Source organism: Rana temporaria, chromosome 9 (genome assembly GCF_905171775.1).
Source record: "Rana temporaria chromosome 9, aRanTem1.1, whole genome shotgun sequence".
Taxonomy (NCBI): domain Eukaryota; kingdom Metazoa; phylum Chordata; class Amphibia; order Anura; family Ranidae; genus Rana; species Rana temporaria.
In genome coordinates this window covers 85,921,746-85,946,685 of record NC_053497.1, presented here as the reverse complement: position 1 = coordinate 85,946,685, position 24,940 = coordinate 85,921,746, and the positions used below count along the sequence as shown (strand labels likewise).

The following is a 24,940-nucleotide window of genomic DNA, read 5'->3' as shown; positions in this document are numbered from 1 at the left end:
ACTTGCTGTGATCGCTGCCAGACAAAGTACATCCAAACAGCAATCCCCGCAGGTAACGGCCGACTGCAGAGAACTGCAGCGCCGCAACCAATCAGTGAATAGGGCTAGTGGCTGCACATAACCACAGCAGAAATCAGATAGCTAGTGTAAATGTAGCCTGAACATATGGAATGTTCTAGCCTTTCCCCACTGTACACATTTGGCTGGCATCAATCCCCAGCAAAACCTTTATAGCCACGCCCATTAGGAATTTTGATAACCGCATGCTTTTTCCCCTATAAAACTCAAACTTACTGAGGCTAGACAAACACTTTTATAGTTTCAAATTTAGAATCTGTGGCAAGATAAAAGAGTAGGAAACTGGCCTTAGCAACGCATTTGTCAATACCTTAACCTAGAGCAGTTTCCCAACTCCAGTCCTCAAGGCACACCAACAGGTCATGTTTTCAGGCTTTCCATTATTTTGCACAGGTGATTTGATCAGTTTCACTGCCTTAGGCTGGGTTCACACTACTTTCATCCTACTTTGCTCCGCTACATTGGTCCTACATCCATCCTACTTTCATGAACAGGATACTACTTTGGTCCGACTTCAATGATATTCAATGGGCCTGAAGTAGGATCAATGTAGGACCAAAAGTAGTACAGTGAGCATTTTCAAAGTCCGACCGCCTTGTGTAGGACACTACAAGACGCTCTCATAGGGAAACATTGAACACAGAGCAAAGTAGGATGAAAGTAGTGTAGTAGTGTGAACCCAGCCTCAGTAATTACCACTGCCGTTTCATCTGAGGGAAATCATGACCTGTTTGTGTGCCTTGAGGACTGGAGTTGGGAAACACTGACCTAGAGACCCAGCATACCTGGTTGCCAAATACTGCAACCATAGCTCAATTATATTATAAAAAGGTTCCTGTTAAGGCAGTTCTAAAGTGTATGTTCTACTATCTACATCTGAGCAGGCATAGTAAAATACCAAAGCTGCAGAAGTCTTCAGTCATTTTAGCACCAACCTTTTGCCAACAACCTCCCTATGGGGCAAGTTGTCTTGCCCGCCCCCTCTAAATTGACTCCAGCTGTAAATGTTTGAAAAGTCAGCCACGTAATCTTGATAAAAGGTAGGCAAGCACCATGCAGTGGGGGCATCACCATGGCTAACCACACTTTTAGACACATGTGAAGAACAGAACTCCGCTTGCATACTTCACTATTAACAGCAATTAAAAAAAATATAAACACAGATAGATCCATATTTTTTATTTCCTCCAACCTAGGTTATTTAAAAACATGAATGACCGAAATAAAAAATAAAGAAAACGTTGAATTGAGTCCCATCAGGTAAGCCCACCTATCAGATGTGCACTACAAATGCAGGCCCCACTGGTAGTAAGTGGGTATAAAGGGAATGATTTATGTTAATGTGTAAAGCTGGTGAAATGGAATAAACTTGTTTCCCCAAATATCAACCAGTAAAGTTACCAGTTACATTTCATAAATAAAAGGTGTGCTTGACAAAAAAATATAGAAAGTCCAGAACATTCAGGGTATGTTACATAATACAGCATGCCAGGTCACAGACATCTGAACAAGGATAAACTTAGATGACTTTCTTGAGCTCATCGTACAAGACCAAGACAAAAGCACCACCCATGCCTCTGAGCACGTTGGACCAGGCACCCTTGAAGAAAGCTCTGCCACCCTCATCTTTTGCAATCTTCTTCCAGCAGTCAATTGTGCCACTGTACATGATCTCAGCTGCAAAAGAAACAAAAAAAAAAATGTGTCAAGCCAACAATTTTACAAGGTACCAACTATATGTTCACCGAGCTTGTAAACCATGCAAGTTCCTTGCGCCAATGATGCAGTAGCTCCGAATTTTAGTTGGTTACTACATTGCAGGTCTACAATTCCGCAGGATGACCATTTTAGATATAATGCTTTTTATCAGCTAGTCATAGCTTACCTCCTTTCCTTCCAGACTGCATCATCATACGACGACGGACTGTGTCAAATGGGTAAGAGGCAAAGCCTGCCACTGCTGTTACTGACTGAGCAATCATCCAGCTGACGAATATGTGTGTGTTCTTGGGATCTGGAAGCATACCTGTAAAAATATATGGGTAAGTTGCAAGCTCACAATTGTTTATACACTTGGCAAAACAGAAATGTACACGTTCACCCACCTTTAGCTGTGTCATAGATTCCAAAATAAGCAGCTCTGTAAATGATGATTCCCTGGACAGACACGTTGAAACCTTGGTAGAGACCTTTAAGCCCATCGGATTTGAAAATCTTGGCAAGGCAATCACCAAGACCACTGAATTCCCTGCCAGCGCCGGCCTTTCCAACATCAGCAGCTAGACGGGTACGAGCAAAGTCAAGTGGGTAGACGAAGCACAAGGAGGTGGCTCCAGCAGCTCCACCAGATGCCAGGTTTCCAGCAAAGTAACGCCAGAACTGGGTCCTCTTGTCAACATTATCAAGGAAGACCTTCTTGTACTTGTCTTTGAAGGCAAAGTTGAGGGCCTGGGTTGGGAAATACCTGATCACATTGGCAAGGTTACCACGCCAAAAAGAAATGAAACCTTGTTCTTTGGGGATACGGACAACGCAGTCCATGATTCCTTTGTATTGCATCTCAGCTGTGATTTGTTTGCTTGCATGTTGGACCTGGAAAAGAGAAGGACACATGTCAGTGACATACTCAATACTACAGGAAAAGCTCACATCCTATTCCTAGCCAAAAATTTAAAGGGGGTAAAGTGAATAGCACCCCCAAAACACCTTCCCTGCACACATGTGTGGTGCTGCAAAACATTGTGCACATAATGCATCCAATATAAATAAAAAGGGACACTCCACACACCTGAGCCCCATCTCAATCCAGCGATATGCATGAGAGCAGCATCTCACTGGCTCCAACTACTGTTAATCACAGCCAGTGAGCCAATGAGGAGAGAGCAGGGCCAAGCCACACACTCAATAGACAGAGCACTGGCTTGCTGTCCCCCATAGCAAGCTGCTTGCTGTGGGGGCACTCAAGTGGATTGTGGCTGCTCTGTGCAAAACCACTGCACAGATTAGATAAGTAGGGCATGTTTAAAAAAAAAAAGCCTTTAATATCACTTTAATCCAATGTAATGAAACAGACCAGGCTGTGCAAAGTGACATCTCAAATTTAACCTTCCCAGTCTTCAATCCAGGGAAATCTGATATGTGGCCTCCTTGGTGCTGCTTATCTGTCTCCATTATCAGGCCTAAGCATGCATTCTGCAATCTATATACAAGCTCTGCATAAGATTGTATGGAGAATGCAGTGCAAATCAGAATCTGACAGCACTAGAATCTCCCTGGACAGACAAGAACAAGACTTGAATGGCTAAAGTTGCATGTAACTGCCTGCCGCTTGAAGGACTCGTTTACACTTGGTCAGCAGATGGTAAACAAGGCGTTTAGCCATATTTTTTACAACTCTGCTTAAGTCACAAAGACAGTTGGAAAGGGTTGTACTAACACTGCAGTACTCTGCAGCCACGCCAATGATCTTGTCATATTCAGTGGGCAGGAATGCGACCCATTACATGAGCGGCACTGATCTGTACAATGCACAAGGTTTAAGGCCTTTCCAGAGGATAAAAGCAGGCAGTGAAGATCTTATTCCAGCGCCTGTCATGCCTCTGAAAAAGCATCACTCTGCAGTGCAGAGGGCAGCCAATGAGGAGCTCCAGAAAAAGTCAGCAGCTACAAATAGCGCAATACCAGCAGTTATAAATCATAGCTGCCAACCGATTGTAAAGGCTTTTAATTAAAAAAAAAAAAAAAACACTTAACTGCTCTGTGCAGTTGGTTTTGCACAGAGCGGCTCCAATCCTCCTTTTCTGTGATCCCCGCAGCCCTCTGGGCTCTTCAGCGAGTGATCCCATGGGGCACTTATGTGGGTATGTTCCAAGTCCTGTCGCTGCATTGATGACAGGACTGGGCCCACCACCATGTCACTGGATTTAATTAACCAGAGACAGGGGCTGCTGGGTCTGGTTGTCGTTGGTACGATCGGGTTCAGGTAAGGGGGGGGGGGGAGCAGCTAAAGCAGGTTTTTCACCTTAATGTGCCAGAATTAGGGGGGAAAAAAAACAGACTTTACAACTTTTACTATTAGGACACTTTCCTGTCCAGGAATCCAGCGATGTCAGCAACCTAGGAGTTCCGCAATCGGTCCCCGGAGCTGAAGAACAAGGAGAGGTGTGTGTAAACACAGCTTCCCCGTGGCGCTGTCATTGATCGTGTGTTCCCTAATATAGGGAAACACGATCAATGTCACACGTCCAGCCCCACCCCCTACAGTTAGAAACACATATGAAGTCACACTTTACCCCTTCAGCGCCCCCTGGTGGTTAACTCCCAAACTGCAATTGTCATTTTCACAGTAATGAATGCATTTTTATAGCATTTTTTTTTGCTGTGAAAATGACAATTGTGTCAAAAGTGTCTGATGTGTCCGCCATGTCAGTCAGAAAAAAAATAAATCGCTGATCGCCGCCATTAGTAGTAAGTAAAAAAAAAAAAAAAAAAAAAAAAACAATAAAACTATCCCCTATTTTGTAAACACTATAAATGTTGCGCAAACCAATCGATAAACGCTTATTGCGATTTTTTTAACCAAAAATATGAATACGTATCGGCCTAAACTAAGGAAAAAAGTTTATATATTTTTGGGAGATAATTATAGCAAAAATATTGCATTTTTTCCAAATTGTCGCTCTATTTTTGTTAATGGACAAAAAATAAAAACCGCAGAGGTGATCAAATACCACCAAAAGAAAGGGGGGGGGGGGGGGAAACGCCAATTTTGTTTGGGAGCCACTTCGCACGACCGCGCAATTTTCAATTAAAGCGACGCAGTGCCAAATCGCAAAAACTGGCCAGGTCCTGTATCTGCATTTTGGTCCGGGTATTAAGTGGTTAAGTTGGATATACACATCAAAATGTGGCTGGTTCAGCAACTGAACCCATTTCCTTACATGTGTAGTCCTGTCCCAACAAAGCTGGTCATTCGATCAGCTGCTGCAAGACACATTCGATCAGCTGCTGCACACCTCATGTGTATTCTGATAAGGAGAGATTTCTGCATCCATCTCATTGTAAACCCAACCAGACAACTTGCACTTACAGGTACGCCTAGATTAAGGCTTACCTGTAGGTGCAAGAAATATCTCCGAGACCTACACGGTTAAGGGGATATTTGCAGAAAACACTGCACTGATGTCTACGGCGCAATGCACTCTGTAGACAACAGCGCAGGCGCACTGAGTGCGGCGGTTTTCTGAATGGGATAATGCCGGTCCCACGCGGGAGTGATGGCATCTCCGATACAAGAAAGACGCTCCTTGGGGACATGGCGGCAGAGGGGAACGAGGAGTGCTTCGATCTCAGGTAAGTGCCACATAATGAGCTAGTAAGCATACCAGATTATGCCTTTTTCTTGCAAGGTTTTTGTTTTTTTTTACAGGAAAAATATTTGTTTTACTTTCTCTTTAAGGGAAGTGAGATTATTAAAAAAAAACTATACCCGGCTTTAGGCTGACATGTGCTGTATCGTGAGGTAAACTCCCATTGATCTCCATTGAACGGATCTATAGAGGTCAATGGGAGCAGGCCTAAATTGTGCCAGAACTGCAGCGCCGGGCGATAGGCCCTATTCTTTACTCCAATAGAGAACAATGGTGTGAAGTAGGCCACCATCGGAGGAGCGTCGCACACTCCCGCCCCCGGGGATGAAAGGCGGCAGCGATGACACAATAGAGGCGGTGGAAGGACACGAGTTTCCGGGTCAGGGCCCCGCCCAGCGCCCCATTCATTGTACCGGCAAAGGACACGTGGTGCAAGGAGGGGCGGAGCGGCGGGTAGAATCCCGGGAAATCATTATACAACCACCGGCCGGCCATCGGGAAGGACAGAGATCTGGGGAGGCCCCGGGATCCCCTCACAGGTATCCGCGGTACAATACATAGTAATACTACACACATTAGGCCTAATCCCATACAATCCTCTAAGGCCTGCGGTCCGGGGACAGGGCCGTCTCCTTGTGGCGACCTTGGCCGGGATGAGGCGGAATCCTCCGATCCGGTCATTATTTACAATAAATCATACAATTAGGGATAATCATGTGACCTCCTCCCCCCTAATCTGGGCGGTGATCGGGACAAGGACACTGCGGATTACCGGGGCCTACACCGGATTACACGGCAATCAATGGCCTCCCGCACTACACCCTCCCCCTCCTTTACCGAAACAGAAAACTATAGTAGTCAAGCCCGGTAAGAAACGGACACCCCCCATCCCGATTCCCCGCATTTCCTTACTTGAAGCAGAAGCTTGACTCGTTCAATGGGCGCTACAGCGGTCTTGGAGATAGCAGCGGCCACACCGCCGGCCAAGAAGTCCTTGGCGAAGGAGATTGCTGCGTCGGTCATGATGGCGGTCGGTGTTCTAGGAGAGTGGCTCTTACTGCAGCACTGAGCTTCCGATGGCTGGGACGTCTGCCGCTGAAATGGCCGGTTTTATAGTGCGCAGGCTGTGGGGAGGGCGGGGCGAGCCCTCTGATTGGCCGGGCCGGGGGGATGGAATGTGGGACTCGAAACGGAATTTCACATTTGGTGCTGCGCGCGCATACCGAGGCGGTGGGAAGGGTGAGGAAGGTTAGCGGTGACGTGGGGAGAAGGAGGGAGGGAGTTGCTAGGTGACGGAAGTCCGGAGAATCTCCAACCGGTGACTTGTCCTGAATGTTCCCCTATGGGGGAAGTTCCTCCACTGACTGCGCAGGCGCAAACTTCCCGACGGAAATCCCCGAACCTCGCCCGGCATCCAGGCTCATTCTTTAACATCCCCGTGGATTGGAGGATGTTAAAAAAAGAGCCAGGAGGCCGAGCGAGCGAAGCGAGCCGTCCGAGCGCAGCGAGGACGTGAGGCCGACTGGCCACTTACCTCACTATCCACGTCGCCCTGGATGCCGGCCGCCGTTCGGGGATTTCCGTCAGCAAGTTTGCACCTGCGCAGTGCTTGAAGGAACTTTCCCGATGGCTGGAACCATCTCAGCGCATCAGTTCGCGCATGCGCTGGAACTTCCACGATAGCTGGAACCAGCATGTCAGATCACCGGCGTCCTTCATACGGTGACTGTGTGGGGTCATTGTGATCCGGGAGTGCCCTGCCCTGTATAATACACTCTCCGCCTTCACTGCAGAGGAGTGTGAGGGGCCGTGATATGATAGTGCACCTCCCTCCCGCCATAATATGTAGGCCTCACCTCACCATTGTCTGCATGGAATGCAGCTTCCTGCTCATCGTCTGTTCTCAACCCCAGTCCTCAAGTACCCCCAGCAGGTCATGTTAGGCAGTGAACTGATCAAATCACATGTGCAAAATCACGGAAAGCCTGAAAACATGACCTGTTGGGGGTACTTGAGGACTGGGGTTGTAAAACATTGATCTGAAGTACTCGTGTGTGGATGGGTACAATTCTAACATTCAAATGGAGGTCTACACGTCTATGTGCGTGCGCATTTCAGGTACGTATCTGTACATACATGCTGCCCCTCATATCAGCTGTCCCTGCCCCCCACATAGCTGCCCTCCTCTTCTCTCCTGCCAGCAGCTGTTGCGGGCACACAGGGATGTTTCAAGACGGAAAGCAGGGAATGGAAATATGTAATTTATTGGCCTTGTACTTTCTTCAATGAACACCGTGAGTGATCTGTACTAATCACTGTCCATTCACCATGAAGCATAATAAACAGTTTACAATGCTTCATATTAACTCTTCTGTGCAGCTAAGGCTACAGAGAAAGGGGATGACAAATCCTCAGTCACTTTTGGATGGGGGAATGGGGTCCAGTCAGTTAAGCTGTATGGGGCCCCATGGTTCCTAACAGCAGGCCTGCGTACATACATAAAATCTGTATGATGCTGGACACACGGTTGTCTAATGTTTTTTCAGTCACATGCAGCTCTGTGTATAGGCTCATTGATGACTATACACAGAATCATGCCCATCTAAACACAGTGTGTTTTCTGTCCATGTGATTGAGCCCACATCCCACAGGAGTCGGTGGGCCAAGCTGTCCGTCATAGAAGTCGGTGGGCCAAGCTGTCTGCCGTAGAAGTCGGTGGGCCAAGCTGTTCCCCGTAGAAGTCGGTGGGCCAAGCTGTCCCCCGTAGAAGTCGGTGGGCCAAGCTGTCCCCCGTAGAAGTCGGTGGGCCAAGCTGTCCCCCGTAGAAGTCGGTGGGCCAAGCTGTCCCCCATAGAAGTCGGTGGGCCAAGCTGTCCCCCGTAGAAGTCGGTGGGCCAAGCTGTCCCCCGTAGAAGTCGGTGGGCCAAGCTGTCCCCCGTAGAGTTTGGTGGGCCAAGCTGTCCCCCAGTAGAAGTCGGTGGGCCAAGCTGTCTCCCGTAGAAGTCGGTGGGCCAAGCTGTCCCCCGTAGAAGTCGGTGGGCCAAGCTGTCCCCCGTAGAGTTTGGTGGGCCAAGCTGTCCCCCGTAGAAGTCGGTGGGCCAAGCTGTCCCCCGTAGAAGTTGGTGGGCCAAGCTGTCCCCCGTCATAGTCGGTGGGCCAAGCTGTCCACCGTAGAAGTCGGTAGGCCAAGCTGTCCCCCGTAGAAGTCGGTGGGCCAAGCTGTCCACCTTAGAAGTCGGTAGGCCAAGCTGTCCCCCGTAGAAGTCGGTGGGCCAAGCTGTCCACCGTAGAAGTCGGTGGGCCAAGCTGTCCCCCATAGAGTTTGGTGGGCCAAGCTGTCCCCCGTAGAAGTCGGTGGGCCAAGCTGTCCCCCGTAGAAGTTGGTGGGCCAAGCTGTCCCCCGTCATAGTCGGTGGGCCAAGCTGTCCACCGTAGAAGTCGGTAGGCCAAGCTGTCCCCCGTAGAAGTCGGTGGGCCAAGCTGTCCACCGTAGAAGTCGGTAGGCCAAGCTGTCCCCCGTAGAAGTCGGTGGGCCAAGCTGTCCCCCGTAGAAGTCAGTAGGCCAAGCCGTCTGCTCTAGAAGTTGGGCCAAGCTGTCTGCCATAGAAGCGAATGGGAAGTTGCTAAGCAGATAAACCATTGACCTTTCTTGTGGTCCTTGAAGGGCCAACCACTGCCGCCAGGACCTTTTTTCTCCCGCTGAGTGCGAAACAAGGGCCAGTATGTACATACTTCTCATCACTCACAGTACTGGATGTGTAATGTGTGTGCTGTATGCACCTTCTATCAAGCTGCTCATTTACTTGACCAGCACTAAGTCAAATAAAAAATATATATTTTCTGTACATTATTCTGATCACATCTTAGTGTCTGGTAATAGCAGTGTTGACCAGCACAGCCCCAAATACAAAAGAGCTCATTAGGGTTGGAGACCGCACTGGACTGCCTCAAATGTCGCAGACACACGATTGGACATTCCGACATCAAAACCGTAGATATTTTTCCGACGGATGTTCGCTCAAACTTGTGTTGCATACACACACGGTCACACAAATGTCGGAAATTGCGAACGTCAAGAACGCAGTGACGTACAACACTACGACACAAGAAAAATGAAGTTCGATGATTTTGAGCATGCGTAGAATTTTTGTGTGTTGAATTGTGTACACACGGTCGGAATTTCCGACAAGAACTTTTGTTGTCGGAAAAATTGAGAACCAGCGCTCAAACATTTGTTGTCGGAAATTCCGACAGCAAATGTCCGATGGAGCATACACACGGTCGGATTTTCAGACAACAAGCTCACATCGAAGATTTGTTGTCAGAAATTCCAACCACGTGTACGCGACAAAACAGTCACTGGTTGCGGGTGATGAAAAAGGGTGAGACAGATGACTTTACTTTCAATGATTTGTGCCCAACTTGGAAGTAGGGGACAGGTGGCCCTTTGCGGGGCATATTCTGCTGCCTCTGGGTATGGCCTTATGGTGGTATCCATATGTGGACTTGGAAGAGTAGGTACAAATGAGCGCCTGGTGTTCAGTAAATGGAAGATGGAAGTAACTTTGAAGGCGTTTATTAGAAATCACAAGTATGACAAGCCAATGTGTTTCGGGGAACAAATACTCCCTCTTCAGATTTGTTGCTGCATGTTTATACGTGTGGAAGAATCTCAGAACAGATGTGACTGTCGCTCAAAGTCCAGACGGATAAATGTGGGCGTGTTGGCTGTGCTTGCTGAGGCAGCGTTGAGTCTCTTCCAGATAGAAAATGTAAAACTTAGATTATGAGGGTGGCTATGTTTGGTACATGGTCACACTGTGGGAGTGTAGCAACCCCACTCTGCGCGCTCCCAAGATGGACTGCAATAATGTGTTCTGTAGCCACTTAAAGCAGTAATAAAGTCTGAAAGTTAAAGATATTGGGCTAGATTCAGATAGCCCGCCGTAACTTTGTGCGGGCGCTATGCCGCCGTAACTTAGTGAGGCAGGTTCTGTATTCACCAAGAACCTGCGCCCTAAGTTACGGCGGCGTAGCGTAAATCTGCCGGCGTAAGCGCGCCTAATTCAAATTGTGAAGAGGTGGGCGTGTTTTATTCAAATAAAACATGACCCCACGTAAATGACGTTTTTGACTGACGGCGCATGCGCCGTCCGGGAACGTAACCCAGTGCGCATGCTCCAAATTTACCCGCAAAAAGCCAATGCTTTCGACGTGAACGTAAATTACGCAAAGCCCTATTCGCGAACAACTTACGCAAACAACGTAATCGACGGAAAATTCGACGCTGGCCAGACGTCCATACTTAACATAGGATATGCCTCATATAGCAGGGGTAACTTTACGCCGGAAAAAGCCTAAAGTAAACGACGTAAAAAATTCGCCGGGCGGACGTTTGTTTCTGATTCGGCGTATCTACCTAATTTGCATATTTCTCGCGTAAATCAACGGAAGCGCCACCTAGCGGCCAGCGTAAATATGCAACTAAGATACGACGGCGTAAGAGACTTACACCAGTCGGATCTTAGCCAAATTCCGGCGTATCTTGTTTTCTGAATACAGAAAAAAGATACGCCGGAGCATCCTAGAAGTTACGCGGCGTATCAATAGATACGCCAGCGTAACTTCTTTCTGAATCTACCCCATTATGTGCTAGTATGCATCATACATTATGAAAGACTTACCTTAAAACAAAGTCCTCCAGTGGTGCGCCATCACTGCTGACAGGGCTTCCATCTTCACCTGGTCTTTTTTCCAGGTTTGTGGCCATTTGAATGGCTAAGCCAAGATGACGTCACTCTGATGCACGTGCACAGGAGCCACAATTGTGGCACAGCATACTTGGTATGCCATCCCTTCATAACGCAGTGCGCATGTACCAGTGACGTCATTGGCTGCAGAAATAGTGAACATCTCCTAAACGGTGCATGTTTAGGAGACATTACTTGTACCTACAGGTAAGCTTTATTATAGGCTTACCCATAGGTACAAGTCACCAGGCAGTGTTGATGTAGCACCCTGATGTTCAGCCCTGGTTCATATTGGTACGATTTGACATGCGATTTGACATGTCAAATTGGCGGCAATGACACTGTCCTAATCGGTGTGGCGCTGCACCGATTTCAAAAAGTAGTTTCTACTTTTTGCGATTTTGGGGCTGTGATTTACATTGATATCTGTGTAGAAACCTGCACAGATGTCTGAATTTGCATCCGAAATCGGGACTGACAAGCGAGGAGTGAAATTGTGCGATTTCAGATAAACTCGCACAGCTTCATTCCCGCAGCCCAGTGTGAACCTGGGCTTAGGCAAGGTTGCTAGTAAATTTATTTACCAAGTGATCGTTGCCTTGGCCAATTGATAGGAAGTCAATTGGTTTTGCCCCAATTCTGGAATTGCTGCACTTTTCTCTTTTGTCACTAGATGGCTGGGTATCTGGTGGCATTAGAAGGACAGGTTAGGAATGAATGGGGTGTCTCAGCCAATGGGCAGAGATTTTCTTGGTCCCTTGGCCTGCTGGGAGAGCCTATTTATTTGGGTGGAGTCAGGTGATCAGGGTTCTGTGCCACCTGGACGGCTGTCTGGGTGGACGTGTGTCATGTTGCCCCAGGCTGCTAGGCCAGAGGCCTGAGGCCTATCCCTGGGACATCTGGCTGCTAGGCTGTCTGAGGGACTATCCAGAAGCAAGAGAGCAGTGTAGGATAGGGACTCAGGCTTGGAGTCCAACCAGAAATAACAGTTCTGCTGGCCGGAGAACCTGTCATGGTCGGAGGTAGAGGGGAAGCTGTCGCCACGCCAAGGGACCATCCACCTTGTTACGGGGGACCATTGTGAGTAGCTGAAGTAAGTACCAGAGCAGTATTCTCACCAACCGGGAACAGTGAAGAATTGGGAATCTTAAAGTGGAGTTCCGCCAATTTTTTTTTTTAAGTCAGCAGCTACAAATATAGCAGCTGCTGACTTTTAAAATAAGGACACTTACCTGTCTAGGGCGCCCGCAATGTCGCCACCCGAAGCTGGTTTGTCCCTCGGCTCTCGGGTGCTGCCGCCGCCATCTTCAGTAAGGGAATCAGGAAGTGAATCCTTGCGGCTTCACAGACTGGTTCCCTACTGTGCATGTGCGAGTCGCGCTGCGCGATCCCAGTGGTCCCTGCTGTTTTCTAGGACCTGTGTGTCCTGTGGGGGGATGGAGGAGGTGCCGGACGTGGCATAGATATCCGCAGATACTGCGACTATCTATGCTTGGAAGTGGGAGAAAAATACCTGGATTATACAGGTATCTGCTCCCCCTGAAAGGTGCCAAATGTGACACCGGTGGGGGGGGGGGGGGGGGGGGGGAGAGGATTCCAAAAAGAAGAAGTTCCATTTTTAATTGGAACTCTGCTTTAAGCAGATGTCAAGACAGGGACCCAGCCAGTAGAGGTGATGTTTGAGGAGTATCTGTGGGTGCCAAGCTAGGGACCCAGCAGGGACGCAGGGGTGACACTTGAGGACTGGGAGTTCAGTTGAGTGAAGATCTACTGTATAAGATTGTAGAAGAAGTGAAAGAGTTAATTACAACCTTTGTTAGAAACTGTTTCAAGATTGTTGCCATAGGAGACAGGGGTCTTACTCTTTCAGATGTGGTGTCTAGCTGAATGCCTTTACCTTCATGGCTGTCTGCCTATAGAATTCTTGGCGTCTGCCAATTAACATGGCATCTACTTAGGGTGTCCTGGCCCCAACCCTCTCTCCCACAGTTCTGTTCATGAGACAATAAATCTCTTTGCATTCAAGAAGTGTCTGGCACCCATTTATACACCTTGCATCACACCCACAATGCCTTGTAACCCACTCTACACAGCAGGATGTCAGCTGTCCCTAACTCTGAAGGTTACCATTAGGCCTCAGGGGCCCGGGACTTGGCTACATTTACTACTGCTTAAGTGGCCTACTTTGTGCTGCGCTAGAAAAGCATCAAAGAATTCCATATACTGTATGCAGCTGTGCACAAGGTCTCTCTGAGACTAGGCATGCTTAGTTAGTCAGGTAAGTGAGGATCAAATAACAACAAAACCTGGGGAATTCCCAGAGAAATACCAAGCCTCCTTACCGACCAGCTCGCAGAACAACCAAATTAACCTGTCTAACGCATGCGTGAGCCACAGAGCTGCGCCAAGGCACCCTGTAATCTAACACTAAAGAATGAGCGTCCCCACAGAGGAGGCACATGCATTCTAATGGATAGATGGGGGCAGGTGGACTGAGAGGGGTGCCACCCCTCCTTAAAGGGACAGGAGCACACCAAACACCCAGCATATAGCGCAATGGCTGCAAAGGTGTTGGTGCACTGCTGGACCAATAAAAACACCACAGGTGAAACAGAAACGTGTCCACCGCCCCCATCTATTGCTGGCAATCGCAGTAAGTGGCATAGGAAGGCTAACACAGATAACAACAAAACCTGGGGAATGCACAGGGAAAAACCAAGTGAGGATCAATTCATCATCCATGGGTAAAGGACATAAACAGTGTTATGTAGTCAAAAGTGATCGGTGCAATGTCCTCCTCTATAACTAGTTTACTATAGGCACTAAAGCCTCATACACACGATCGGATTATCCGACGAGAATTGTGTGATGACAGGCTGTTGGCGTAAAATACACCTGTTTGTATGCTCCATCGGACAATTGTCAGATTTTCCACGGACAAATGTGGGATAGCGTGCCTTAAAATTGTCTAGCAATAATTGTGTGGATTTTCCGATCGTGTGTACACAAGTCCGTTGGACAAAACTCCAAAGTACAAAGACGCATGCTCAGAGCAATGCTCACCATAACACAACATTAGCATAAGTTGGCCAAAAGGTGGCGCTAAAAAGCCAAAAAATCACGTAGTTTCATGTTTATTGGCCGACAATTCTTTGCTGTTTGTATTCAAGACAAGTTCCTGGCCAACGCCCTTCGGATAAAAGTCCTACGCTTTGTCCTCGGAAATCTTGTACCAGGCTTTATAGTGATGCTCAAAGTAAGGCTCTGTTCACAAATAGGCGTTGCTATTTTACAAGGTTTTTTTTAGGATTTTTTTGGGTTTTGCAGCATTTTTGTACCGCCGCTTTCAAGGTTAACAGGTTACCAATGTAAAATCCGTAAAACTCCTGTAATCTGCCAGAAAATAATCTCATGTACTGCTTCAGGCAACAGAACACTCAGATGTAAACAGGGGCCATTGAAAATGAATGGGATTTGTCTTGTTGGGCGTTTTTAGAGTTGAGGCTTATGCTGCGTACACACGATCGGATTTTCCGTCGGAAAAACCTTGGATGGTTTTTCCAACGGAATTCCGCTCAAGCTTGGCTTGCATACACACGGTCACACAAAAGTTCTGTGAACCTATGGCTTTGCAACAATGGCAACACACCTGCTATATGTGTCCTACAGTGCAAGGAGGTGTCACTCGTTGTGAATTGCACCCTAACTAATTGCACAGGAAAGCACAGTGCACTACAATACACAAACCATGTGTTGTGATGTGCTATGATGTTGCCAATAAAGGGTATGTATGTTTTTACAATCATTGTGATGGGTTGGCAGCCCATTCATAATGAATGATTCACCATAACACATTTATTGCAATAACTAATTGTGAATAGACCCCTAAACTTATCATGACCATGTAGCTACTCTTTGAGTCTTGCTTCCCCTTTAGGTGGCGCCCAATTCCTGGTTGAATGTTGAGCATCACCCAGCCTCTTCTGTCAGCCCTGACAGTCATGGGCACACCTCCTCTAGTCCTCCAGACCACAGATGTAATCATTTTACCAGGGTTCACTGTGGGTATTCCTGCTTACGGTACAGATATGAAAAAAATACCCCACCCCCCACCAAACATTGTCACCCCAACACACCCTAGTGACACTGAGCCGGTTAAAAGTGCAGGCTCAGCCTCGGTGACTAGAGTTTCCCACCTGAGTGCTGTGCCTGTCACACAGGCAGGCACAGTGGACGGAACCTTCACTTTTTACCATGATCTGCATACTGAAGGGGCTTGACTGCAGTGCTTGCCTGTGTGACAGGTGCAGCGACAGGGCAGGGAGTTCAGTAATGCTCAGCCTGTGATTTAGCAGCTTCAGCATTACTGAGCTGCACTGAAGTTAGTGTGTGCAGTATGAATACTTCAGTCTCTGTGCCTCCCACACCCTGCCTCCATGGGTGCTGCCTGGGGAAACCACCTCAGTTCACCTCATCGGTGGCATAGACCTACTTAGAGCCAAAGATGAGTAATGCCGCTTACACACGATCAGATTTTCCATCAGAAAAACCTTGGATAGTTTTTCCGATGGAATACCGCTCAAGCTTGGCTTGCATACACACAGTCACACAAAAGTTCTCTGAACCTTCGACTGTCAAGAACGCGGTGAAGCACAACACTACGACGAGCCGAGAAATTGAAGTTCAATGCTTCCGAGCATGCATCTAATTGTTTCCGAGCATGTGTCGGAATTGCTACAGACGATCGGATTTTCCAATAGGAATCTTTTTCCGTTGGAAAATTCGAGAACCAGCTCTCAATCTTTTGTTGGCGGAAATTCCGAAAGCAAAAGTCCAATGGAGCATACATGGTCGGAATTTCCGTTCTAAAGGTCACATCTGACTTTTGCTGTTGGAATTTCCGATCGTGTGTACGGGGCATTAATGATCTTTTTGTGAGAAGGAAAGTTGTCAGTTAGTGGCCTGTGTGCCCTAGTAATACAGTGTGTGTGGCAGTTTGTTTGCTGTGACTGAGTATGCTGCCTGCGTGTGGTCTGTGTTTGCTTTCTCACCATGTCCGTTGGCTAAGGCCTCATGTTATAAAGCACCTTATGGCAATACAATGTATATGTGTTGCATTGCCAAAAAATTGTGGAGAACCCATATTTTTTACATTTGCTGAGACCATTGTAAGATAAATGGGCTTATTAGTGTGATGCACCTTAATGCACAAAAGTGTTTGTGTGGCATTGCACTGCGTTGTGTTGTAAATGGGCCCCAAGACTGTGTCTGTGTAAACCAACAGCAAACATTTAGCTAGATTCAGAGAGATTTGCCTATCTTTAGGCGGGCGTAGCGTATCGCATATACGCTACGCCGCCGAAACTTTGACAGACAAGTCCCGTATTCAGAAAGATTTTCCGCCCGAAGTTACGGCGGCGTAGCGTATATGGGCCGGCGTAAGCCCGCCTAATTCAAAATAGGCTGGTAGGGGGCACGTTGGATGCAAATTACTAGTGACCCCACGTATTTGACGCTTCTAATGAACGGCGCATGCGCCGTTCATGAAAGTATCCCAGTGCGCATGCTCGAAATCACGCCGCAAATAGTCAATGCTTTGGACGTGAACGTAACTTACGCCCAGCCCCATTCACGGACGAGTTACGCAAACAAAGTAAAACGTGAAAAATTTGACGGCTGTCTGACGTCCATACTTAACATACTTTACGCCTGAAAACGCCTTACGTAAACGGCGTATCTTTACTGCGACGGCTGTGCGTACGTTCGTGAATAGGCGTATCTTGCTGATTTACATATTCTAGGCGTAAATCAGCGTACACGCCCCTAGCGGCCAGCGTAAATAGACAGCTAAGATACGACGGCGTAGGAGACTTATGCCGGTCGTATCTTAGCAACATTTAAGCGTATCTCAATTTGAGCATACGCTTAAATATACGACGGCGCGGATTCGGGCTTACGACGGCGTATCTACTGATACGTCGTAAGTCTTTCTAAATCTAGCCCATTGTTTACAAGCTGCCTTTAGTACTTTGATGCTTAACCTGTGTCTGGAGGGATGTATGCATTTGGTATTCATTACAAAGTCATTTCTATTAATTACAACAGTCATTTTTTTCAGCAGTCCTATTTAACATGTCCATTGCATCTGAAGCATGTTTACAGTCTTTGACCACGTATGTCTGCAGTCTCTGGCAACCTAATATAGCATTACATTTACCAAATATTGTCTGTGCCCCTTGGTAATGTCAGGGGCCATAGCAGAGGTCTCCAATATCTAGAAAGTTGGAAACCACTGCTCTTGAACATTGATTTCTAATAATGAGTGTGTTCTACTTTCCTAATAAAAATCTCTCTCCTGATGTCCTTCTTTGTTGTCACTGTCTGTTACACAGGCTTTGTACACACGACCGGGTTCCTCGGCAAAAAACGGCAAGAAAAGTGCTTCTTGCCGAGATTCCCGTTCGTGTGTACGAGGCATTCAGGTTTCTCATCTGGAAATCTGGCCAGAATCTCGACGAGAAAAAAAAGAGAAACTGCTCTCTTTTTTCTCGTTGAGATTCTTGATTGCCTGTTTCCAGATGAGAAACCCGAGAGTGTGTATACTTACCTGTCGCTGTGGAAACCGGCGCATGCTCGAAATGACTTTGACGCATGAGCGCTAGTTTCCACGACATAGGTAGGGTGAAGCAAGATGCCGTCACCGTGTTCTTTCCTTTCAAGAGAACCGCGGTTCTTTTGAAATGAAAGTCAGTACACTCGGCCGGCAAGAGTTTCTTGCCAAGAATCTCGTCAGGGAAAACAACGGGTTTTTCCTGACGAGATTCTCGGTCGTGTGTACAAGGCCATAGACACTAAGTTGGATGACAAACCCCCTAATTGGTATGGCAATTGACAGTAAAACCTTCAATTGTTTCATTTTCTGTAAGAAGTCAATATTATATTTAGGTCAAGATATTTGTCTCAATGCTATTTTTGTTGGGAACACCTTTATAAAATAATACATTAACCTGTTACTTTTTCCTATGTTTCATAGAAAACATGAATACAGAGACTTAATGGTAATAAACTGTAATGCGATTCCACAAATAATGCTTATTATGTGATACTACAACGGCGAGCAAATCATGGTTTAACCTTCCTCAGCCTTTGTAACCACCCATTCTCATTTGTCTGTCTTTTGCAGCTTTCACTCAAAACATCACACGTTTATTATCCAAGTGTATTAAATGAGAATAACCCTTGCCATCACTAGAATTTAGTGAGGATCATCCTTTATGAACAGGTAATAATTCACCCCACTCCATGTTCAGGATTGCCACTTTTTTGATGTCTGGTCTGTTTGGCCCTTTAAACAAATTAGTGAGACTTTATTTTTTTATTAATTTTTTCAAGTATGTTGCCAATCTAGTCAAATAGGGAATAAAACGAGAAGAAATTAAACATTTTTTGGTAATTTTTCTTGCAGAATCCAACACTAACATGCCATCCTGCTTTGTACGGGGATGCCAGTCTGGCAGCAAGAAAAAAGAGCAGGAACATACACTGCATTCTTTTCCTCGAGACCAGGAAATGATCAGTCGTTGGTTATTTCGTATAGGTCATGAAGGAGATTCGGTGTATAGTCTTTCTGGAGTGATTTTGGCTAACAGAACCGGAGCTTATAGAATATGCTCTAAACATTTCACTCAGGATTCATATGAGCTGAGAGGATCTAGCTATTTTTTGAAAAAGGATGCCCTTCCTTCTCTGTTTTTGGATGCAGAAAGTGAATCAGAGCACACTTATGCAAAGAAAAGAAGACTAGAGGAGGACAGCCCGGAAATCACCTCTTCTTCCCAAACAACAACACCTTCTGCAGCTTCAGTGGCCAATGCTGTTTCAAAACCCTCTGAACAGTTGCAAGAACCTTGTACAGGGCCTGATCTATTTCTTCCATTAAGCTATGAGTATGTAAACTGCATTGAACTAATTGGGGTACAAGCAGTAGAAGAAATCAAAACCTGGTCCACACCTGATGTGGACAGTTCAGCCTCATTTGCCCGCAAAAATGAAAAAGTTGAAAAACCACATAAAGCAAAATTAACTCGCAGCATACATGTTTCAACTGAATATTTCCCTGGACAAACTCACAAGCACACACAGTTTGATAAAAGGATGGGCATGAAAGATAAAAATCTCCAAGTCGTCAGGAGACCCCCACATCGGTCCATTGGCATTCAATGCAATCTTGTAAGCTTACCTAGGTTATCAGAAGGCCCATCTTTTCACCAGCATAAAAACATCGATATGAATGAAACTCAAACAAGTTCTATGGGACAGTTTTTTGTAAATCCTATAAAAAAAATAGATTTTCCAGTTCCCTCTGACTATGTGCAGGAAGAAACTGAAAAGTCACATTCTGAATTTGATGAGATGCGTAGTCCAAAAAGAGTTGTCCTTGATAAGAGCTACCAGCCAAAAGCCAGAGAAGAGGAACAGGTCTTTCATGACATGCAGGGAAACAAGGAACTTTACATTGATCCTGATGATCTGGACAGCTCCTTCATTCTTTTAGCAAATGAATCTCTTCCCACCAATTTTTTAACTGAAAGGAAGCTGTTTGTCTTTGAATCATGTTTAGACAAACTATTGAAGTGCTGCAGATGTCAAGCTAATCAATCTTGCCAGGGTAATATAACCGATATCATAAAATACCGTGTTGGATCAGCAATGTCTGTTACTGCTTATTGCTCTAACAAGCATCATTTTCAGCTGTGGCGGAGTCAGCCCATGATTGGACGCAAACCTGTTGGCAATCTGCTGATATCCGCAGGAATAGTCTGTAGCGGATCTAATTTTGTAAACTTTGAAAGATTTTTTAATTTGATAAATATTTTTGGCATAAGCAAGTCAAGTCATTACAAAAATCAAGACTTATTGGTTTTCCCTACAATTAACCACCACTGGCAGCTAAATCAGAGGGATACCTTGGCGTCATTAGGTCACCAACCAGTAGCCATTGTTGGTGATGGACAGTTTGATTTACCTTATCACTCTGCAAATTATTGCATGTACAGTTTTATGGATGTCAACTCAAAAAAAATAATTGATTTCCAGATAGAACAAGTTGAGTCCAGTAGTAGTGCTGTTGCATTAGAGCACAAGGCTTTTAAAATTGCGCTTGATCGATTACTTAATGAAGGCATTCGTATCCAAATAGTATTTACAGATCGGCACACATCAATCAGGAAATTATTGCATGACCACTACAGTTTCCTCATACACCGATTTGACATATGGCATGTGGCCAAATCGATCGGAAAAAAAATTGCTGCAGCAAGTCGGAAGTCTAGGTGTGCTCAATTGTCAAAATGGGTTACAGCAACTAAAAAGCACTTGCGGTGGGCAGCAAGTGCATGTGGACATAACCCTGCTTTGCTTGTGGAGCAGTGGTCCTCCATTGTTTATCACATTGCAAACCAACACTGTTGGCAAATGGGTGATTTATACAAGGAATGTCACCATGCAGGGATCATGGAGAAGGAAGACCGAGGGACAGATTGGCTAGAAGTAGGTTCAACAGCATATGGAGTTTACAAAAACATTGTTTTGAACAAAAAGCTAATTAAAGATCTCAAGCAACTTTCCTTTTGCCACACTGGTGAAATAGAGGTGCTCCACAACACCACAATGAAGTATCGGTCAAAACACAAACATTACTGCATGGGTGGAATGGTGGCACGCACTCAGCTAGCCGCACTGGACCACAATCACAATATTAAGCGAGTCCAGGCAAAAGTCAATGCAAAAGATGGCACACCACATCACCTTACCAGTAAGGAAACAAAATCTTGGATGGCAGAGAAAAATTATGAGCCCTCTAGCCAGGGTTTTTTGAAAACCATACTCTTGGATGTCTTGGCATTGGCTGCAAGAAACTGATCTAATCGAAATCTTAATACGTAGAGGTTCCAGGAGGGCATAACCACCTATCCATGAGAAGAGATATTGGAACTACTTGTTTCTTATTATTGAAGCCTATAAATGACATGCAACGGCAACATGCCCACCTCTTTGTAGACAATTTGTCAAGTTGCTCTTCACCATCTTTTGCTTCCCTTTTTCTTCCTTGAGTTTGTGAATACCGCTTTCCTTACCATATATCCCCACCGTTCCCTAACTCAGGAAAGACTTAGAAATATGTGAACCTTCTGCAATTTCATTACTGATAACTGTTCTTAACTATGAAACATGTTTGAACTAATGTTGGATAAGTGGCTATGTTACCTGTACCATGTACTGTATGTACATCATTGCTCTTGTGTTACTACTTTTTATAATCCTAAATACAATAGAATATAGCAATGAAACATCATGTGTTCCTAAAGCTTAACTCCAGGTAGATTTAAAAGAGGAACATTAAAAGAGGAATAATATCTGGGTGGTCTTCACAGGTGCCGACTCCTCCCTTTTCAGTGGACGTTTTTTTTTTTGTGTGGCTCCTTGCAAGCCCCTTGGGGCGGTCCCCCTTTTCCCTTTGGTGGTGCTTCGGGGGGGATGTGGGTGGCAATCCAGCCCCCTGGATTCATCAACAGTATTATCTCTGGTCACATGAATAGTTATTTTACCGCTGAGTGGTAAATATACCATTATGATTTATTCAACAACATGTATGACGTTTTTCTAAACTTTTAAAATGTATATATTTTTTAGAGCCAATTGTCCCCCTGAGGAGACCGAGCAGAGGTCGAAACGCGGCGGGGCTCGCACACCCCATAGCCTATGCTATGTAACGATGTGCACAATTTTGTTCTTTTATTGCATTAAATTGTATTTGTACTGTACATATACTGTATCATTGGACCAGATTAATTCTACTGTATTCTATTCATGCTACTGGATTATTCTTCCAATAAATAATTATTTTTATTCTAATTTTTGATCTTGTTACATTGCTGTCCAAAGCCCCACTGGGGAAACTTTCCATTTTTGTATAACTTCCGGGGTGTGCAGCTCTTTCGTCTCTGTTATGTGTGTCTTTTCCTTATTTAAAAGAGGAACATTAATGTAGCTCTGCAATCATTACTACATTGTTAAATGAGTTTGATTGATTTGGCATCAACATGGGAGAATTCTCCAGGGGAGTTTTAAGCTGCAAAAATAAATAGATTCAAAGAATTAAAATTAATTCTTTATTGAAAATTTGTCATTTCACAAGCATGTAAAGGGTATAATACAATTCCAAAATGCAAGAAATTGCAAACGCAAAGTTATACGCAGCATCACATATCAAATGTCTGTTGTATCGGTTCCCCCTGATCTAAACCGATACAACAAACATTTGATATGTGATGCTGCGTATAACTTTGTGTTTGCAATCTCTTGCATTTTGGAATGGTATCCCCTTACTAGAGCCCATATTTTAACTGTCACATGCTTGTGACATGACAAATTTTCAATAAAGAATTAATTTTAATTCTACGAATCTATTAATTTTTACTACTTGGGGGAATTCTCCCATTCTACATGAATCATTTACCCTTACTCAAAATGGCCAGAAATGCTAGGGGGGTGTTTTTCAACAAAATCAAGCATGGAGACATGGATGAATGGGAGTTTGCTTTCAATATTAAACATGAATTAAATAGTCTTTTGGGTTTGTGGTGCTCAGGTGCAGTGAAGATCCGCTTTAAAGCCAAACTGTTGCAGAAAAAAAAATCAGATCCCCTTCCCTGCTACAAAGGTCTGTGCTGTGTAAATCTCAGGACTGGAAAGACAGAGATACAAATCCTTGGCAAGTAAAATATGTGTATTTAGCTGTTTGCTTGAAGTTCAGCTTCAGTGGCTCGTCCACACCATGCCTGATGATCTGTGTTGATCAACAATTATGTTCTATGTGCCCTATTTCCATAACTCTGCATGTAGTACAAGCTCAGTGCAACACTTGTGAACTTGTATTTGAATGAATTCTCATTTCGGGGTTTATTTACTAAAGGCAGAGAGGGCAAAATTTGTCACAATTCTGCATAGTAACCAATCAGCTTCCAGGTTTTATTGTCAAGGCTTAATTGAAAAAGCTGAGGTTAGAAGCCGATTGTATTCTATGCAGAGATGTGACTAGTTTTACCCTCTTTAGCTTTAGTAAATAAACCCCTTTGTGACATTTTAATAAGGAAACAGCATGATGCTTTGTAACAGTGCATCACACTGCCTCTTAACAATGCACACAAGGGCACATGCACATTATACAGAGCATAACACATGCAGCCTGGTGTGAATGAGCCCAGATGCATATGATAAGATTGTACATTTTCTTTATTACAAAAGATTTTCATTAAGGCCTGGTTCACACTGGTACGATTTGAGATGCGATTTGAGATGTCAAATCGCATCTCAAATCGGCGGCATTTGCCGGCAATGGCACCGTCCTAATCGGTGCGACGCCGCATTTAGTAGTTCCTGTACTACTTTTTGCAATTTCGGGCCACGATTTACATTGACATCTGTGCAGAAACCTGCACAGATGTCTCTGAAATCGCGGGCGAAATCGGGATTGCCAGCGGGAGTGAAATCGTGCGAGTTCAGCTGAACTCACACGATTTCACTTCCGCAGCCCAGTGTGAACCTGGGCTTAATCCTTTGTTTTTTTTTAGTTTTTTTGTTTTTTTTAGCACATTACTAAAACATTTTTTATAAAAGTTTTCTTGTTTTGCAATGTAAAATGTGTATATTAATTTATCTCTCAAACAATTCGAGTATTTTTTGTATTTAAATATTAAAAAAAAACAATTCCCTTTCTGGCAACATAATGCTTGTGTACAATTTTTCCAAATCAGAGATTCAAACTACATTATGTATTAACTAAAGTCACTTGTAACAAAAAAACACAGCAGCATAAATAAACCCAAAACCAGATATTGAATACAAATTATAAACTGAATAGCTCCTTTTAAAGAGCCCAAAACAAATAATATACAATGGGAATTATAATAATCAGTACAAACATTTCATAAAATAAAGTTACAGCAGTCCATAATAAATGTGCAAATTAACACTAAAGAAAAATGTGATAGTGTAAAGTTCATATTAAACTTCCATAAATATTTATTGGAGTAGAGATATTTACTTTCTGGGTACAGCAAGCCAAATGTAAAGCCTCATACACACGGTACGATTGTTGGATGACCGAGCTTCTGATTTTTGTCAAAACAGGACGTTCATTTCTCAAGCACCACCCTTTGAGCCCCTTCTGATAATTTTGTGTTAATGGAAGTCTGGTGAACGTTGATTGGCGATTTTCAGATCGTACAAAACAAATGCCTTTTAAAATACGTTTGCCATAACTACATGCAAAGCAGCTTCATTATTATCCCATTAACCACTTAAGGACTGCCTAACGCGATATACGTCGGCAGAATGGCACAGGCACGTACCTGTACGTCGCCTTTAAGAGCCCAGCCGTGGGTTGCGCACGACCGGGTCCGAAGCTCTGTGACCGCACCCGTGGACCCGATCACTGCCGGAACTCTGTGATCGGGTCACAGGAGCTGAAGAACGGGGAGAGATTGTGTAAACACACCTTCCCTGTTCTTCTGTGTGGCAGTGACACTAATCGTCTGTTCCCTGATATAGGGAACGACGATCAGTGATGTCACGCCTATAGCCACGCCCCCTGCAGTAAGAATCACTCCCTTAGGGCACACTTAACCCCTTAGCGCCACCTAGTGGTTAACCCATTCACTGCCATTGTAATTTTCACAGTAA

General features: G+C 45.1%; 2 protein-coding genes across 3 annotated transcripts; one reads left to right on the top strand and one right to left on the bottom strand.

Moving 5' to 3' along the window:
• Nucleotides 1-1,242: 1,242 nt before the first annotated feature.
• On the bottom strand, nt 1,243-6,548 carry SLC25A5 (solute carrier family 25 member 5). The gene is made up of 4 exons (XM_040323839.1): nt 6,360-6,548; nt 2,184-2,670; nt 1,964-2,104; nt 1,243-1,755 (listed from the first exon to the last, which is right to left on the bottom strand). The coding sequence occupies exons 1-4, from the start codon at nt 6,468-6,470 to the stop codon at nt 1,598-1,600; spliced, it is 897 nt and encodes a 298-aa protein (XP_040179773.1). The 5' UTR covers nt 6,471-6,548; the 3' UTR covers nt 1,243-1,597.
• LOC120913692 lies at nt 5,860-22,111 on the top strand. 2 transcript variants are annotated; one of them, XM_040323837.1, is made up of 3 exons: nt 5,860-5,986; nt 18,381-18,479; nt 18,663-22,111. In XM_040323837.1, the coding sequence occupies exon 3, from the start codon at nt 18,677-18,679 to the stop codon at nt 21,116-21,118; it is 2,442 nt and encodes an 813-aa protein (XP_040179771.1). In that variant the 5' UTR covers nt 5,860-5,986; nt 18,381-18,479; nt 18,663-18,676; the 3' UTR covers nt 21,119-22,111. The 2 variants fall into 2 exon arrangements, with proteins under 2 accessions (XP_040179771.1, XP_040179772.1); XM_040323838.1 differs by lacking the exon at nt 5,860-5,986 and adding an exon at nt 7,158-7,565.
• Nucleotides 22,112-24,940: the final 2,829 nt, after the last annotated feature.

Bases quoted from the DNA above. Each gene is read 5' to 3' on its own strand.
- SLC25A5 (XM_040323839.1), bottom strand. From the start codon at position 6,470: ATGACCGACGCAGCAATCTCCTTCGCCAAGGACTTCTTGGCCGGCGGT. The intron at 2,671-6,359 runs GTAAGGAAATGC...TCTCTTTTCCAG, and splicing joins GAGTCAAGCTTCTGCTTCAA to GTCCAACATGCAAGCAAACA. The intron at 1,756-1,963 runs GTAAGCTATGAC...TTTCTTTTGCAG, and splicing joins GCAGTCTGGAAGGAAAGGAG to CTGAGATCATGTACAGTGGC.
- LOC120913692 (XM_040323837.1), top strand. From the start codon at position 18,677: ATGCCATCCTGCTTTGTACGGGGATGCCAGTCTGGCAGCAAGAAAAAA.